The sequence below is a fragment of the Chelonia mydas genome, chromosome 18 (assembly GCF_015237465.2).
Source record: "Chelonia mydas isolate rCheMyd1 chromosome 18, rCheMyd1.pri.v2, whole genome shotgun sequence".
Taxonomy (NCBI): domain Eukaryota; kingdom Metazoa; phylum Chordata; order Testudines; family Cheloniidae; genus Chelonia; species Chelonia mydas.
In genome coordinates this window covers 14951570-14969603 of record NC_051258.2, presented here as the reverse complement: position 1 = coordinate 14969603, position 18034 = coordinate 14951570, and the positions used below count along the sequence as shown (strand labels likewise).

General features: G+C 41.1%; 1 protein-coding gene across 9 annotated transcripts in view; it reads left to right on the top strand.

Moving 5' to 3' along the window:
* Positions 1–1793: 1793 nt before the first annotated feature.
* The window catches only part of C18H1orf159 (chromosome 18 C1orf159 homolog), a 32195-nt gene continuing 15954 nt past the window's right edge, over positions 1794–18034 (top strand). For 2 of the 9 annotated variants that reach the window (XM_043531522.1, XM_027832357.3), the window contains exons 1-6: positions 1794–1905; positions 3847–3973; positions 11022–11112; positions 13453–13528; positions 15616–15720; positions 16642–16707. In XM_043531522.1, coding sequence (XP_043387457.1) covers positions 11041–11112; positions 13453–13528; positions 15616–15720; positions 16642–16707 — 319 coding nt within the window. In that variant the 5' untranslated portion in view covers positions 1794–1905; positions 3847–3973; positions 11022–11040. Of the gene's footprint in view, positions 2099–3846; positions 3974–10702; positions 10861–11021; positions 11113–13452; positions 13529–15615; positions 15721–16641; positions 16708–18034 lie in introns of all 9 variants that reach the window. The other 7 variants (XM_043531518.1, XM_043531519.1, XM_043531520.1 and 4 more) reach the window with 7 other exon arrangements.

The window sequence follows — 18034 nt, the reverse complement described above, 5'->3', positions numbered from 1 at the left end:
GGTGGGACGGCTTGTACTGTATGTTCAACCTGGATGAATGAAGCTGTAGGAGTACTGTCTCAAAGTTCAGCAGCAGCATCTTTTTGAGCTGAGGTTTCTTTGGCCTTGTTCTCAAAAAGTGAACTTAAAATAAGTCTCTCCATGTCTGATTTTTGGTTTTGCTTTTTAGGCATTGTAACTAGTTCTCTAACTGCTTTTCAAAGTTGCTAATGTAGAAATTTCAAAAAGGTCAATTTTCAAAAAGTAAAGCTGAAACTTACGTGAAAATTGTCTTAGGAGCTCCATTCAGCTTTCCATCTACACAGCCAACTAAATATTACAGTGAACCTGTGTGTATCTGACAATACTTTGTGTGTAGTCAGTTTCACTATTCTCCATTAGTCAATTACTTAGGTTCTCCCTTGCTGAAAAGACCTTTATAAATATCAAGAGGAGAACAATTTTCAAAGTTTTTTTTTTTTAATGTACGCTGGACATAGTATTTAAAAGAAGTTTTCAGACATTGGAATTTCTTAATTAGCCAACCGGCAGTTTCTCTATCTAATTTTCCATAATCTAGGCTTGTCACAGAACACAGGATTTTATAAAATTGTTGCCTTTATCAGTTAGCCCTATAGGACAAATTTTGTTCTGTTACAATGACATTGCTTGGTCATAGGGAGAGTAACTGCTCCTCCCTTATTTTAAACGATGTCCATTATTTCTTATCCGACAGAATAAATGAACATTATGTCTCCATGTCCTATGCACAGGTCAGAGAGGGGAAAAAATAAATCATGATACTTTTTCAATCTCTGTCCGCTCATTGGAACAAAACGAGATGCCATCAATAATATTCTGTACATCTTCATAATGTGATTGTCCCTCTTCTTGCTGGCTTACATCAGCAGTGAAATAGTTAAGTGATGTCATGTAATGTATCATGTGTCAGAGTTAACATCACATTGAGATGTTCACATGTCTCAGAAATAATGGTTGTAGTCTGTCTGCAGGTACCATTTCTGTTTACACTTGGATCACATTTTGATTTCCCTTTGCATTCATAAGATCTAGAGGGGGTTTTTTTAAGTGACAACTTAGGTTCTGGAGCACAAAATGGCAGTCTCCAAAGAATAGTGCCACCTTGCCAGCCCATTTTGACTCGTGGTCCAGTATGTCAGGCAAGAATGCCCCTTGTCTCATATTTCAGCAATAATCAGTCGAAGGATCAGACACTGATACCACGGTAGGTCTGTGTAAATAAACTCTGCAGGGTGGGTGTCATCCTTTTGGAAATAAGCTTCATCCCAGAGTTCACACATCTTTCCTTGAAATCGGGGTGCTCACGAGGGTTGCGATGCAGATGTCATGGCACAACCAGGTGGTGTCAAGACACTTGCGTAACTTCTGCAGCATTTGGGGGAGCTCCCTACACAATCGGGACAGCCCCTAAAAATCCTGGAGGACCATCTCCCTCTCCCCCCCCACCACCCATTTATCCTGAAAACGCCTGTCTGGACCCCATTTCTTTGCATTCATTTTGTAACTGACTTGATGAGGTGGGGAGAAAGAGTCCAACTCTGTGCCCCCCCCGCACTTACCACCCTACTCCCCCCCAACCCAAGTGGCACCAAGGTCCAGTACCAGGCTCGTGGGGTTCCCCAGCATAGGGGGCTGTTCCCTATCCAGCAACTCTTCCCCTCACCTGCTCCCTCCTCCTCCTCCAGGGGCGTCTCCGTCTCCTAGCAACGCTCAAAATGGCTGGGCGGCGCGGCGATTTCTGGGAATTATAGTCCTGGCACCCCCGAGTCTCTCGTCCCTTACCGAGGCGAGGGACTATATTTCCCAGGAGGCATCGCGCGCCGAAGTGGGGAGCTCGTCGAGGCGGCGCCGCGGCGGGGTTCCCTGTGGAGCGAGGGGACACAGGTGGGGGAAGCGCGGAGGGCGCTGGGAATTGTAGTTCCGAACCCGGAGAGACTCTCCAGAGCCAGTGGACGGGAGGGCGGAGCAGGACTACAAGTCCCAGGGGGACGCAGGAGGGAGCGGGCTGGACGCCGCTTGAGGGCGGGGGGTACGAAAGGGAACCTGCTGGCGGAGGCTCTGGAGGTTCCTCACTCAGGTGAGGGGGTGGCTGTGGAGAGGGGCTTGAACCCCTCCTGGGCCTGCAGGGTTTGAAACCGCCCCCCCCCGACACCCAGGCGATGCTCCGCTGTTCCCCCCATCTGTCCCGCGCTCTGGGGGCTCAGGCCCTGCCGGGTGCCCCAGCGTGGGGGGAGAAGGGGAGGGCTCGGGGTCCCCCGCATCCTGGGGTGTAGAAAGCGGGGGCGATGAGGGCTCGGGCCCCCCACATTCTCTGGGGTAGGAGCCAAAGGCTCTGCCTCCCTCTGCAGTTGGGGGAGAGACCAAAGCCCCCATATTTTGTGGGGGACAAGTCGGAGAGAAGGCCAAGCCCCCCCCCCGCCATCTTCCATACTTGTGGGGGGGCAATAAGAGGATGAGGAATGACTAATGTCCCTTTTACTTCGGTGGGGTGAGGAGGAGAAATGCCCCAGTGTCTCTTCTTGTAACCAACCCCCCCCATATACTCACCTTTTTTAGGGGGGGCAGATATTTGGGATTCAAATGGCTCCAGTGCCTTGTCCACTAACCCCCTCAATACACCCACCTTTCTGGGGGTGGTGGGCTCACGTTTTTGGGTTTCATTTACTGGGCTTCAGAATGAGGAAGGCTTAAAAAGTAAACTAAGTTTAAATGTGACTTAAAACTTGGCATTAAAACAGGCACGGCAAAAATGATTCGTCTTAGGATCTTCTAAAAAAACCGAAAATCTTGATTAAAAACAAATGCCTGTCTTAACACTAGTAATTAGTGAAATTCCTGCAATGGGAAGGGGAAGTTGCGCAAAGGTTTCAAAGCTGCAGACAGTAAATAGTTTGTTGTAATATATTTAGCAAGCAATGTGAACCACAGAAAAATAGGGGGTGTGGAGAATACATTCCCTGGCAAAGAAGCTACTGTACATTTTAATTTGGGGAGCGGTTGCAGCATTTTGGTATGTCAGGGGAAGCCAAGGAAATAGAAATCTCTCTTTTCTTCCCAATCCTTACAAATAAATTATATAAAATCCAGACCTCTACTAAGACAAGGAAATGCCCACATTTTTAGACTGATTTCACAGTACAGAATCTCTCTCCAATGACAGAATTTTTGTAATGTATTCTTAATTTGAAAAAGTGGGGTTTTTTTCTGATCATAGTTTGGCAGTCCTGGATTTTAGGTTTTGTTTTCAGGAAGTATTTTTTAAAGTGTGTTTGCCAGTTTAATCTCTTTAATTGCACAAGATCAGGCTTAGTAAGTATCTAAAGGCATTTCTAAAGCACCTGTAACTGGAGTATGTAACTATATTTTGGCAACAAAACCTTGCCAACATTAATTTCTCTCATCAAACATTGAAGGTATCTGTAACGATTGTCATTGTAGAAGCAGTTATTGCAAACTTCTGGCTGACTGAACAATGATGGCAGTTTTGAGTCACCCAGTGGCTGCTTTACGCACATTCGAATCATGTAACTCCCTTGCAGTAGAAACAAGGCTTAAAGTGAGTGTAACTTTGCAGTCTTGTAGATGGCATGAGGGTCTGTTTCAATGCTTGCAGGAGGCCTCAAATATACTTAGGTCAACTCTGTAGGTCGCAACTAAACTAGCACTGTCCTTATCATGGGTATGTGTTAGGAGAGCAGGAAAAACAGGTAAGAGGATCTGGAAAAACAAGTCGTCTTTTTTTTTTTTTTTTTTTTTTAAAGCTTTCCTTTGTAAGGGATTGTGATAAGCATGGCCCAAATAATTGTCTGTCCTTCTACTGTGTAGGTGTCTTGCTACATGTATTTGAGGTATGAATGAGAACCTAGCAGTACACCATGTTAAATTCCTCCTTCCTGAATAAAAAGTGTTTGTGGAAGATCCAGTACTTCAGTATGAAACTCTGAAAAATTTGGTAAGTGAGAATTTTTTGGCCTTTGCCAAGTATTTGGTTTATGAAACTGGGATCTAATTTATTTTGCCTGTATGATATCCTGACAGTTATGAGCAACTAAAGGTCACTTCAGAACTAAAAATGCATTTGGCAGCAGAATGGAGATGATAAAATTTCAAAATCTTATCTGATAACCACAGACTGAATCCACCTGAAATGTATGCACCACCCACTCCCTTCCTTTTTCTTTCTTTTTTTGTTTTGTTTGGCCTATATCTGGGAAAAAAAGCAAACAAACTTGTGGATACAATTCTTTCATAATACTTAGTCCTGCCGTGAGTGCAGGGGACTGGACTAGATGACCTCTTGAGGTCCCTTCCAGTCCTATGATTCTATGATTCTAATACTGGACACAATGCTAAAAATGCACCTAAGCTAGTATAACTGATGACTATCCTTAAATTAAGTTTTGTTATTTTTAATAAACCTTAAGTTATAGAAGCACCCCTGCATCCAATAAAGGGATAATTCTCTGGTTGTCAGGCTACAAGAACCAAATAAATACTGCTGAGTAAAAATGTAAAGAATGTAGCTTATGCCTATTCGAGCACGTGAGATCAGAGCTGACAATAACTTAAGGTTTTAGTTTTCATTTTTAGCATTTTATGATAGGAAGTATCTTAACGTTTAAGGATATGATTCTGTCATTGAGGTCATGGATTCCATGGCTTTCTGGGACCTCCGGGACTTCTTCTGGGACAGAGCCAGAGCAGCGGCCGCTGGAACAGCTAGCCAGTGGTCAGCGCTGGGGCTGCCAGAGCAGTGGCTGCCCAGTCAACCCCAGGGCCACTGAAACAGCTGATCAGCCCCTGCAACAGTTGGCCGGTGGTCAGCCCTGGGGCTGCCAAACAACTGACCAGGGGTCAGCCCTGGGCCCGCCGGAGCAGCAGCCGGGGTTGGGTCAGCCCCCTGGGGGCTGGAGCAGCAGTGGTCAGCCCCTGCCACGGGAGCAGTGGGAGGGCTGGAGCAGCTGCAAACCCCGGCAGCACTCTGTTTGCCTCCCCTCTTCTCCCCTCCCCCCCCCCCAGGTATTTTTAGGAAAAGTCAGGGACCAGTCACAGGCTTCCATGAATTTTTGCTTATTGCCTGCGACCTGTCCCTGACTTTTCCTAAAAATACCTATGACAGAATCTTAACCTTACTACTGTTTAATTATAATATCTGTGTTTTCAAAATAAAGGATGTTGGCACTTACGGTATAAATACTTTTAGTCTGGGCTCCAGTTTGTGTGTCCTTTTTTTTTTTTAAACCGAAAGTGAAAGCCCTGCCAAATGTAGTACTCACCAGAGAACTGTTTTCCTAATTTGCTAGTAATTTGTTTCATTATGCATTATAGTCTGAATAAGCTATCTCCTCCTGTTATAATGTCATTCTAAAGTCAACAGTATTACATTTCTGATTGCATAGGGCAGTGTTTCCCAAACTTGGGACACCGCTCATTCGGGGAAAGCCCCTAGTGGGCCGGGCCGGTTTGTTTACCTGCCATGTCCGCAGGTTCGGCCGATCGTGGCTCCCAGTGGCCAAGGTTCGCTGCTCCAGGCCAATGGGGGCTGCAGGAAGCGGCGGCCGGTACATCCCTCGGCTCATGCCGCTTCCTGCAGCCCCCACTGGCCTGCAGTGGCAAACCGCGGCCAGTGGGAGCCACGATTGGCCAAACCTGTGGACGCAGCAGGTTAAACCAGCCCGGCCCGCCAGGTACTTTCCCTGAGCAAGCGGTGTCCCAAGTTTGGGAAACACTGGCATAGGGGATGCAGTAACTTTTCCCTCTAGTTAAAGTGCTGGCCATGGTGTTAGTAATAAGCCTATTAGTATTTGACAGCTAAAGGCCCATGTAAAATGAATTACATGGTCTTGATTTATTTTCTTGTGGATGGATGTCCACGGCACAAACTACCATCAAAGTCAGTGCCCTATTTGGCTGTCTTGCACTTTGATTATCGTGGAGAATGAACTACTACAAGCTGTCTGTGCACAAGGTACCTAAACACTTGCAGCAAAGCTTAAGGAACTTTCATATGTTTCACCTGTTTTATTAATAACAAATTTGAGTTTCTAATTCTGTCTGACTCCTTTCATGAGCGTTATTTTTCATTTAAACAAAATATATGATGTTACCAGCATCGCTTCACTGAATGTCCTATGCCTAATCCGATCAAGTATTCTTAATATATATACAAGTTTCCACTCTTCTGCATTTATTTGCTAATAGATATTTCTATGAGCAAATATTGGTTCAAATAAAATATAAAAGATGCCTTTATAGTTTGAGAGGGAGAAAGATCAATTCACTGGAAAGATTCAAAGGCATTTTTATCCAATGTCCTATTTCTGCTGGAACAGCTGCAGGGGAGATGTTCTAGTTCAGTACAATCATTAGCAGCTGTGAACAAGTAGCTGTCCATAAGTGTAATTGTCTCATTGTTGATTAGTACTCTAATGTATTTCAGGGATGGAAATATAAGAGGTGTGTGGAGCCTATACCATAAACTTGTGTCCAACAAGAATAAGTACCAGTCATTCTGAAAGCATCTAGTTACTGATGTTTTCTTGTGCGGAAAATATTACATTTTTCTTTCCTGAAAGATAAATATATTTAGATGACAGGAAAATTCTTATTTAAATAGTTTTCTCCTCTCTCTTCGATATTTAACTTTAGTATACTAATGAAGCAGGTATTGACAGACATTTGTGTGTAGAGTCCAAAGTGATGAAAAATTGATCAGCATCTGGCTATAACAGCTGAGGACATTATCTCAATGGAAGTCATATATAATCAAAGAGGCAATATTTACCTTTTTGAGGAGCATGAGGTATAGAAGATAAGACAAATTCTGTCTCTGAGAGTTGGATGTATTAATGAAACTCAAAAAATATTAAAGCTATACACACCGTCAACAAAAGCTTTTTAAAGATATGGAATTGATTGCAGTGTTGAACTGCCTTGAAAAGTATCAAGAGTAGTGTTGTCTCCCTGTGCCTGTTTATAGCAGCTGAAAATCTGGCCTAAAGTGCTTGTGTCCCTTGTATGCAGCTCTATAAGTACTCCATGTGATGAATATATTTTTGAGTCAAATATTTAAAAATGAGAAACGGGTCTACTACCACCAGAAAATTCTAGTCAACATGCTTCCTTAAAGCCCACAAGGAACCTGGATTTGATTTTGGTAATGATCTGGGCAATAGACCAAACAATTTTTTTTTTATGTTATGACATTTTTGGATCTTGTTTGTCAATTGCACTGTGAGTTACGAGTGAAGGTTTTAAAACTTTTTGTTTACTATAAAAACATGGAAAACATAGGCTATTTTAAACTGGAATATTTTCCACAAGGTAGGTCATTTTGAAATGTTTACCCTTGTCTTGTGATTAAAACCAGTGTAATCTATATTATTGCATTTTCTTACTAGAGGGGAATTTTGTCACTCAGACTTGACCACTGGATGCATTTCATCTATAGTATTAGTGTACTTTATTTTGTTTTTTCACTGGTACGATTGAATTTCTAGACTCTTGTCACAGTAAGAGGACATTAAACTAAATCCTGTGGAGTCTTATTGAAAGGCTTTATACTTGAAACAAAGCTGCATCTACATACTCAAAGTAGAATTATTCTTAGCATTTATATAACCATTTTACATTTTGATAATCCCAAACAAAGATTAATATTCAGAACACCCTTATGAGGGTAGGTAAGTGGGATCTCTATTTACAAATGTGTAAATTGGGGGAGGGGGAGGAAAGGAATTGAGTGTCTTGCCCAAAGCTGTACAAGAAATAAGTGGCAGAGGCAATATTATCATTTAGGATTTGTTGGCACCTGTTTCTATGCTCTAATCTCTAGACAAGCTGTCTCCTTAAGTAATCTCAGAAGAATGTTGATAATTGAGGTTTTGATTAAAACTAGCGATTGAGGTTTCAAATATGCTGTTGAATAATACACCTTGTTTTCACAAGTGGTTTAGGGACCTATTTGTGAATTACAAATTTGTTTCCATCCTGCCCTAAAGATGTCCAATTTTGTAATCTCCAAATCTGAATCTTTTCCAGTCCTTTCAGATGCACTTTTTCTTCTGAAGTATCTCCCTTCAATAGCCCATTGTATAGTTTGAGGTGACCCAAAGATCTCCCTTCCAAATGCAGTGCATTCAGCATGCTCTTTATAACATAGGAGCAAGATATGTGTAACTATCATTCCCGAGGTTCATTAATTCTCTGTTATAAATGTCTCATTTTGGAGAACCATTTTGTTCATGGGGGATATATACACTTTGTCTCCAAATACTGTAATCTGCATCAGTAATAGCAAATCTAATCAAGAGCTCAATCTTTTCTTGGAGTCTTCAATTATCAGTGTCAGATAGTGCCAAGTACATAATGAACTTGAACTGACTGCTTCTCATTTGGCAGTGGTGTCACTTTATTCATGTGTGTAAATTTAAACTTGAACTAATGGAATTGTGGAGGTTGTTGAATTGACGCCACTAGCCATCACCTTCAGCCCCCAACTAAAACCTCTCCAATGCATCATCAGGCATCTACAACCTATCCTGAAGGATGACCCATCACTCTCACAGATCTTGGGAGACAGGCCAGTCCTTGCTTACAGACAGCCCCCCAACCTGAAGCAAATACTCACCAGCAGCCACACACCACACAACAGAACCACTAACCCAGGAACCTATCCTTGCAACAAAGCCCATTGCCAACTGTGTCCACATATCTATTCACATCATAGGGCCTAATCACATCAGCCCACAATATCAGAGGCTCGTTCACCTGCACATCTACCAATGTGATATGTGCCAGCAATGCCCCTCTGCCATGTACATTGGTCAAATTGGACAGTCTCTACGTAAAAGAATAAATGGACACAAATCAGACGTCAAGAATTAGAACATTCAAAAACCAGTTGGAGAGCACTTCAATCTCTCTGGTCACTCGATTACAGACCTAAAAGTTGTAATACTTCAACAAAAAAACTTCAAAAGCAGACTCCAACGAGAGACTGCTGAATTGGAATTAATTTGCAAACTGGATACAATTAACTTAGGCTTGAATAGAGACTGGGAGTGGATGGGTCATTACACAAAGTAAAACTATTTCCCCATATTTATCACCCCCCCCTTCCCTGCCCCCCCCGCAATCCCCACGGTTCCTCAGACGTTCTTGTCAACTGCTGGAAATGGCCCACCTTGATTATCACTACAAAAGGTTCCCCCCGCCCCGCTCTCCTGCTGGTAATAACTCACCTTACCTGATCACTCTGGTTACAGTGTGTATGGTAACACCCATTGTTTCATGTTCTCTATGTATATAAATCTCCCCACTGTATTTTCCACTGAATGCATCCGATGAAGTGAGCTGTAGCTCACAAAAGCTTATGCTCAAATAAATTTGTTAGTCTCTAAGGTGCCACAAGTACTCCTTTTCTTTTTTCACTGGAGACTTGACATTCTTTGATGTCCACAGTATGAGGTATCATGCACTGTAGTCTTTTCCCCATTTGCTCTGCCTTGTGCTTAAATCATCCCTGGCTGGAGGGACCTCTTCTAGCCCATCTCCATAGCACGTTCAAGTCCTCAGTCTCTAGGCTTGAAAGAGCTGTGAAGGGGGCTAATTATAGTAGTGGTCACCGTGAGGGGTGGACCCTTTTCCAACCACCAAACCTATTGGTCCAATTTTTGGAGTTAGGGACAAGAAGTATGTCTGACTACTTTATCTTTTGGTTTTAACAGAAAGACTTACGAAAGTTAAGATTTAAAGATGTTTTCTCTTAATACAGAAGTCAGATTTGTTTAACATGGTTTATGTGGGTTCCTTTAGCTTTTTTTTATATATAATTGGTCAACATTGCATTACCGTGACTCTCAGTAATTCGGTAATATCATAAATTATTTTAAAATTCACACACAGGATCCTTTTTATGCCACAGCACTTCAATAACTACTTTCGGTTTATTAAATGACACTGAAGGCCCATCTGGAGCTTTCAGCCTGCAGTCCCCCATTTCTAACTTTTTCTTCTTATTAAACTTCAATCAGGAGGTCTTTCATGTTTCCTCTGAAATACTTTCCCTGCAAGTAAATAAGGTTTGAAAGTTTTTTTTCTTTTTTGTTCCATAGTATTTCAGAGGAAAATGGGTCTGACTACCACACACTTTATTGCTTGTAGTGTGTTTCGATAACATGGTGATAACACAGCAAGTGTTTGAACAGCACAGTCAGATCAAGGAGTTGAGGTTACGTTTTTGGTTAGCTAAACTTTATTAGGACTGGGAGAAGGGGATTGACTTCCATTGGGGTCTTTTTGGGCCTGGCTGGAAAAAGTGGGGAAGAGAAGACACATATATGTAACAATAGTTTGAAAAACTACATTCTGCTTTATATGGAGATAGTTTCAAAATAATCTAATTTAAATTATTGCAGCCAGAAATCCTGACTAGCTAAACTTCTGTTTGAATTCGGTAATGTTGCATCTTAACTTGCAGACTTTATTAAGACTTCAGGTCTCTGTTCTGGGGAGAATAACTATGGCATTAACTTTCTGAAGAGCTGTTACTCTGTATCCTGATACCAATCCTTTTGCAGTTCAGTGCTGCAGCCAGAGGAGTCGGTTTTTGTTGTGGGCAGGTTTATCAGTGATGGTGCCAGGCAGTAACTGTTCGTATTACAATCCCATTGATTTTTAGATCATGGGTGTGGAATAGTCTCTGCATAGCACTGTTTGGAACAGACTGATAAGGCTCCTTGTTTCCTAGCAACCACACAGTCTGCCATAACCAGAAACCTGCCCCTCTGCAGCTGGAATGAAAATTCTGAGTGTCTCAAATTTGTACCTTTAAACAAGGTAAGTCTTTCTCCTGTGAGATGCTGAATGTAAAAGCCTTTGTGTTCAGTTAAAATTAACATTTCAGCAGAAGTTTGTTTTGGATGCAGACAGAGAGAGAGAGAGAGATTCTACCTTCTTTGTCCTTAATATAGTGTTCCATTCTCTCTCTCTTTATTTAGACATTTCTCATTCCTGGGCATGGCAATGTCATATGTCCTTCTCCTAACTAGACTCATAGCTGAAGTTACAAGCAAATCCACTGAAAGTTTGGTATGTATTATATGTCATAGCTCTGCATGAAGTTTCATTCTGCTATGAATGAAATGGAGTTAAAATTGCCTGTTTATATGCTAAATTCTCTTAGGAAGGAAGTGGGGGGTTTCCCCCTTAAAATGCTGTTTATAGAAGATTTTCTGATCACAGGAAAAGCAGCACACCCAGAACTTGCCTGTAAACATTAATATCAGCTTTTCCTTTCTCCAAGCAGTGTTTGCTGCCAATGATCAATATGATAGGTAGACGGAGCAAATCATTCCCAACAGGAATGAAGATCTAGCCCTCAGTATTGCAGTATTGATTGGATGCTCTGTCTAGACAATTTGGCAACTAGTGAGGGGAACTTGCTCTGAAGGCTGCCTGTCAAAGCTTTGCCCCCCCACCCTGACACAAACCCACTGGCTAGAAGACATGCAGCTGATCACACTCTGAAAAACATAGATAATCATGATTTTAAAAGCTTTTAATCTTTCTAGCTGCTTGGCACTACAAAAGTAGCCCAAAATATGGAAACCTAAAATCAGCTTTAAAAAGCTGCCCGAGCTTACAGGAAACTGCTGCTGCCTATTGCACAGTGAATCAGCAGAACTTTATAACCTGTCCTGACCTACAAGCCTTTGTATGTACCAAGCTGCCTATTTTCTCATTGACTGTGAGCCTTTCTGGTTCTTTCCTGTTCCCTGACTTCCCCTCCCACACTCCACTAACTTGAAGTCTGCCGCAGTCATTACAAGTGTGATTATCTCAACCAGGTCAGGGATGAATGATACACTCTTCCTGATATCCTTGAACCTCATCACTTGCTTGATTAATTGATGACTACATATAATAACAAATACTATGCTGGGTTGGCTTAGACTGACTTTGACCCTTTAGTCATATGCATGGATACTAGCCTGATCTTGTGCTACTTTCCACGAAGCTCAGTGAATCTGAGACTTGAACAGCTTGGTATTTTTGAGAAAAAAATCAGATTTAATACAACTGCAAAGTTCCTGGCTCCCATCTCTGTGCTCAGTCCACTAGCCCATATTGTTTCAGAACATTTTTTTTAGCCCTATGAGGAAGAAGTTGTGTAGCTTAAATGACACTCTCCTGCATTGCAACATGAATATCCAGAGAAAGAATGACTTTTCTATAAGGGAGGAGTTATGATACTACTATCTGTCTTGCAAAACCACACATTTTTATTTTTAAAATTTGGCATCTGGTATTTGGCTTGTTTACATGAATATGAAGTGCTCTAAAGAGTGCTTTCACTTTATAGTACTGACATCCTAACAGTGAGAGAGTTTATTTTTTTTTATAACGGAGTTCTCCTGTCACTGCATATAAACATCAAAAAGAGAGCAGTTTTAGTCAGTGCGCTGTTTCACATGAGATTAGTTTTTGCCATGATTCTGACATGCATTATGTTTTTCACCTACAATATTAACGCAAAGCTCCCTTTTCTAAAGGTGCTCTATGAAATTAGGAAATTCCAATGCAAATGTGAAGTTTAATAAAAAGCAGCCTTATCCTCACTTTGGAGTATGGGGGAGGAATGAGGACCCTCAGATCTGTGCACAGAAGAGACCTAGCTTAGCTGCCTCTGCAGCAGTCCCCCTAGAGCCCACAGAGTGCTCTCTCTGCTACTCTGAGATCTGTACAAGCGAAAGCAATGAGGACTAAGTGAGATAAGGTAGACATGCATCATCCCGCACATTTACTATGGAGTCCCCTTTCTGGTGGGGATTCTCTTTCGCAGAGGGTTTCTGGGGCAGCTGTGTCCCAGGGAAGTCCCTGGAACCACCAGGAGTCAGAGCTGCTCTGAAGCACAGACCCTCACCATGGATGATGCTGGCCTCCTGCCCCCCTGGAATCTGCAGCTTTTTGAGTGGTCCTGTGGCCTGTTCTGTAAGGGGCAAAGACAATGATTAGGGAAAATCTGTTACGGCAACCACGCTGAAATTGCCTTCTCAAGGGTTTTACCTCAGGAGAGTGAGATTCAGTCCAAGGAGATGAACGGTACATTGTTCTTTCTAGAAAAGTTGGCAAGTGCTTTTACAAAGTGGTTCTATGAGGTCCCATCCAAAATCAACACGGACATGTACCTTCTTTTACATTTGTTCGCAAAGCCCTAATTTGGGCAGTTGCTGACTGGTCAAAATGATCTCATTGATGTAATCCAACCAGTTCTGTATCCTCTTCTGCTGATTATTAAAAATTGACAATGAAGTGTTCATTGATACTGTAATTTGTTCCTTTTTCATTAGTATGTATTGGGTAAGATTGAGCTGTGTTTTTAATAAAGCCAAGAGCTGTGGGAAATGTGCTGTAATGTTTTCTTTTTAGGTTTCACAACCAGAATGCTGTATGGATGTATTGGATGCTAACAGCACCTGTCCAGTCACTAACCAGTGCAGTCCAGGTAGTGTCTTTGTCCAAGAGAAATTTCCCAGAGCATTTTTCTGTAGCCAGTGGCAAAACACAGAAGCTAATTAATTAGGGAAGGAAAGAAAACTTACTGTACACATGCATCTTGAGGAATGTTCTCTGTATGAACACGTGTAACTCTCATGGAAACTGTATGCTCACATGGGGAGGATAGTAGCCTGGCATTGCTGAACTTGTTTTTCAGTTTTCACATAGCATAAAGTGGTATGATGCTAGGTGTACTATAAATTAATATTTACAAGCACATGTGATGCAAAAATACAGTAATATACAGCTAAGGGGGAAGGAAGAAAGACTTAAGCCTTGGCTAATATGATGCAAATGTACTATCTCTTATGATGTGGGTTCCCTTTTGTGCCACTTAAAGCAGACTTTCAGAGAAATATTAGTTGATTTCCCACCTCCTTTTATCATTCTCCAACAATGCCAGGAGAAAAGATGATCTAACGTTTGTAAAAATCCACCTTTGTTTAAGGTGAAGTGGAAAGCTTTAAAAAAATAACCAAACTCTTCTAGATTCAAGATCAGTAAGAGAACATATAGGCTTCAATATTACTGATTCTCTGAAGAACTAAAGAATTGAAAATCACATTTTTTCTTTCTTATGACTAAAACCGTGGGTTCTGTCTTTTCTTCACATTAGATATTAAAAGGTATCTTAAGGTTCGTTATTTTTCTAAGCTAAATGCTTTGATGCTCAGTTACTTAAACATTACATGATTACTACACTCATTTCTGTTCTTAAATGATCTGAGATGTGGCACAAACTGTTGTCCATAAGTCTTATAGATTCATATCTTTTTGCATCATGCTATAAAATGTTAAACTATCTGAATATTTGGTATCAGATAAAGTACTTCGTTGCTTTCTTCTTATTTACTATAGAAAGGCTTTGCCCTTACAGTGGGTATGTTTTGTGTTTAAAATAACTGTCAGGTGTAATTTATTACTAAGGGCATCAAATGTGCAGCTTCCCTCGGAGGAAAACCTACCAGCAGAGCTGTTTTCCAATCAGTGCTCTACTAATAGTGTGCTTTATGGAATAATTGATCCCAGTTTGGCCAAAGGCTGTGGAGGACTGGATTTTATCCTACATAGTGAGTTTTTGCTTTAGTATCTAGACTGTAACATGATCTAGCAGGAATATCCTTCTAATAATCAGGCTCCTAAGTCATAAGACACACAGAATGAAGCCACTACTGCTTTATTCTATTAAATAAAGTTGGTGTTGAAGACGTGCCTTAACTTTTTTTTCCTGTCTTATCAAAGATAGAAACTTGTGCATTTAAACATAAAATGAGAGACAGAAGACATCACTCAAGACACAAGTTTTAATCAGTTTTCAACCGTGTGGTAGGATGGCTGATATAAAAGACCCCACTTACCTCTCATGGAATAGTTTAAACAGGATTGAGTCCTTCTAAATTGATGCAAACTGTACAATACCAAAGAAGTTTGGGCAATAGAAAAATACTGTATTATGGGCCACCTTCATATTGTTCGTTACTAGCCATCAAGTGACTGACAGGGTTGAGTCCAATATATCCTGATGCAGGAGGTCCTTTACTGGTTCTTAGCATCTTTATGCCTCTCTCTCTACCTTAACTTGTGATATCATACACAGACATGGTCTTAAATCTTGCTTTAGCAGCATGGGGACCCGGAGGGTGCAGGAAAAATATAAGCAGGGAGGTTCCTTCTTTTCTGGTAGTTTTTAAGAGATGGCATGGAGGGATTGGTACAATTTTCCTATTTTTCATAATTTAAAAAACTAAATGGTGAATGGAGCTGCATGAAAATAACCTCCTAGCATGTGCTTGCTTGTAACTGATTTCTCCTTAATGTCCTTTATATGTGGGATAACACCTTGTTTCCTTGTTGCAGCAGGCACATTAAAAATTAAAGCTCTTTTTTTTTTTTTTTGATGTAGTATGATAGTAAGCAAGAGACATTCCATGCAGGAAGCCTGTGTTCTCAGATGCTTGATTCTGGAGACTAGAAGGATGTTCCTGACATTTCTCATGCCATTTCCAGCTCAGTGTACATTTTGTTCTTGTGCAGGTTGTTACAGAGAGTGGAATGAGGATGGGAGTAGCAGTTGCATTAAATGCAAGAATGAAACCACTCCTGTTGTGTCAACTTACAATCTGACCGATTGTAGAAATAGTAAGTCATCTGCCATCCTCTGGTCCTGAATTTCTTATTTATTTATTTTATTTTTGCACTTGGGTCTCTTTGTACACATTCAGCTCAACCAAGACTGTCCCGTAAGAGATTCTGATGATTTCCATTCCTGATTTTTCTTCTCTGAAATCTCCATCATTCTCAGAGGCCCTACTGTACCTGTGTAGCTTTGGGTGACAAACCCTTCGAAACCCATCAGAACTTTCCTGAAGTCAACCAGCAGAGACAGCTGTAGAGCAGTGTGAGGCACAGCATCCCGTAATCTGTAATCTTTTGTCTCCTAATCTCCTTTAGACACCTTTTGTTTACACAGTAGAATATCTGATCTTTACAACCAAATGCAATGTCCAGACTATATCTTTCTGTGGCTTTTAAGAACTCTCGGTATCTGTAACGTACACAATTTAAACAAATACCAAAATGTTTAAAAAAAACAAAAACAAATTTGCATTAGACAAATAATTAACATTGAATTTCTTGAATGATTTAATCACTATTTTCAGAAACAGGCATTTGCCGTAGGCACATACTAAGGACTCCTTCAGACCTCAAATAGCCCTTTTATTCAGGAAGCTGGACTGCACTCTCCCATATGTAAGAGGCCCCATTTCTCATTTTTGTTCTCCATGAGCAGTCCATTCCATTTAATTAATAAATTGTTTAGCAAAATTAGCAGAAGAGCTTGAGATGCTTCCTGTAAGGGCAATGCAGTAATGAACACTTTTGCCAGAAGAGGGTGATCACACTCCTCTTCTTTATCTCTCCTGGGAAGTGGTAGAGGAGCTGTTATCGCATGAGAGAAACCAGGCATCAAATATGATATGATGGCTTATGTCACTCAAAACCTTTACTAAATCTGCTCTGAATTTAATGCTTCATAAAAATGCATTTTTCCCCATGTAGCTGGTACCAGAGGAATGAATTTTCAAACGAATATAAGTACCGTAACCCCCTTTCTACAGAATATAGGTAAGTAAATGGAATTGTCTTGTATTGGGGGGTAGCCACTCTAAAGCTTTTCCTGTTGTCACCTGTACCCGCTTGTCAACATAGCGTGCGATACAATCTCAGTAAGATGTTTTCTCCCATATTTTTAAGCATAGCAGCCATTTTAGAGTGTTTAATTATTCCAGACTGTAGGAGGTTTTATTCTTTTTTTTTAAAAAGCCAGATTTTGAGATAACTGCACTTCTTCTGCAGGATGGTGTTTGATCATGACGCAGTTTGCTCAGAGAGAAACATTTATGCCAGTTACTTGCCAGCTGATTTTTAAACCTGATGCTGCAACAAGTGTTGTGGGATCTTTTTGGTATGCCAGTTGTCAATTCTAATTAGATCTGATGCCTGATGAGTTTGACTGGCTCTTCTAGGGCTTGAAACTTTTTGTTTCTGGAGCTGGTTGTAAACTGCACCAGTCACTTCAGCTTGACTCCTTACATGTATTGTTTCACTTGTACTGCAAGCAAATATGAATTGAAAATAATTAGATTGCTGAAGTATGGACCACTACTGGAGGTAGGATACCAGACAAGGTGACTCGGTGAACAGTATCTAGTATAACTACTTTAATGTGAAAAGAACAGGAGTACTTGTGGCACCTTAGAGACTAACAAATTTATTTGAGCATAAGCTTTCATGGGCTACAGCCCACTTCATCAGATGCATAGAATGGAACATCTAGTAAGAAGATATATATACAGATACAGAGAACATGAAAAGGTGGAGTAAGAAGCTAATTAATTAAGATGAGTTATTGTCAGCAGGGAAAAAAAACTTCCGTAGTGATAATCAGGATGGCCCATTTAGACAGTTGACAAGAAGGTGTGAGGATACTTAACATGGGAAAATAGATTCAATATGTGTAATGACCCAGCCAGTCCCAGTCTCTATTCAAACCCAAGTTAATGGCATCTAGTTTGCATATTAATTCAAGCTCAGCAGTTTCTCATTGGAGTCTGTTTTTGAAGCTTTTCTGTTGCAAAATTGCCACCTTTAAGTCTGTTACTGAGTGGCCAGAGAAGTTGAAGTGTTCTCCTACCGGTTTTTGAATGTTATGATTCCTGATGTCAGATTTGTGTCCATTTATTCTTTTGCGTAGAGACTGTCCGGTTTGGCCAATGTACATGGCTGAGGGGCATTGCTGGCACATGATGGCATATAATGTGAATGCTCTTGAAGTGAGAGGGTAAATGGTATAGTCATAAACAAGATTCATGTACAGTTGGATGCTATACGAGCGCCTCTGAGACAGCTCTGCCAGTGCACGTAAATCTTGACCTGCAGCACCTCTTGCTAT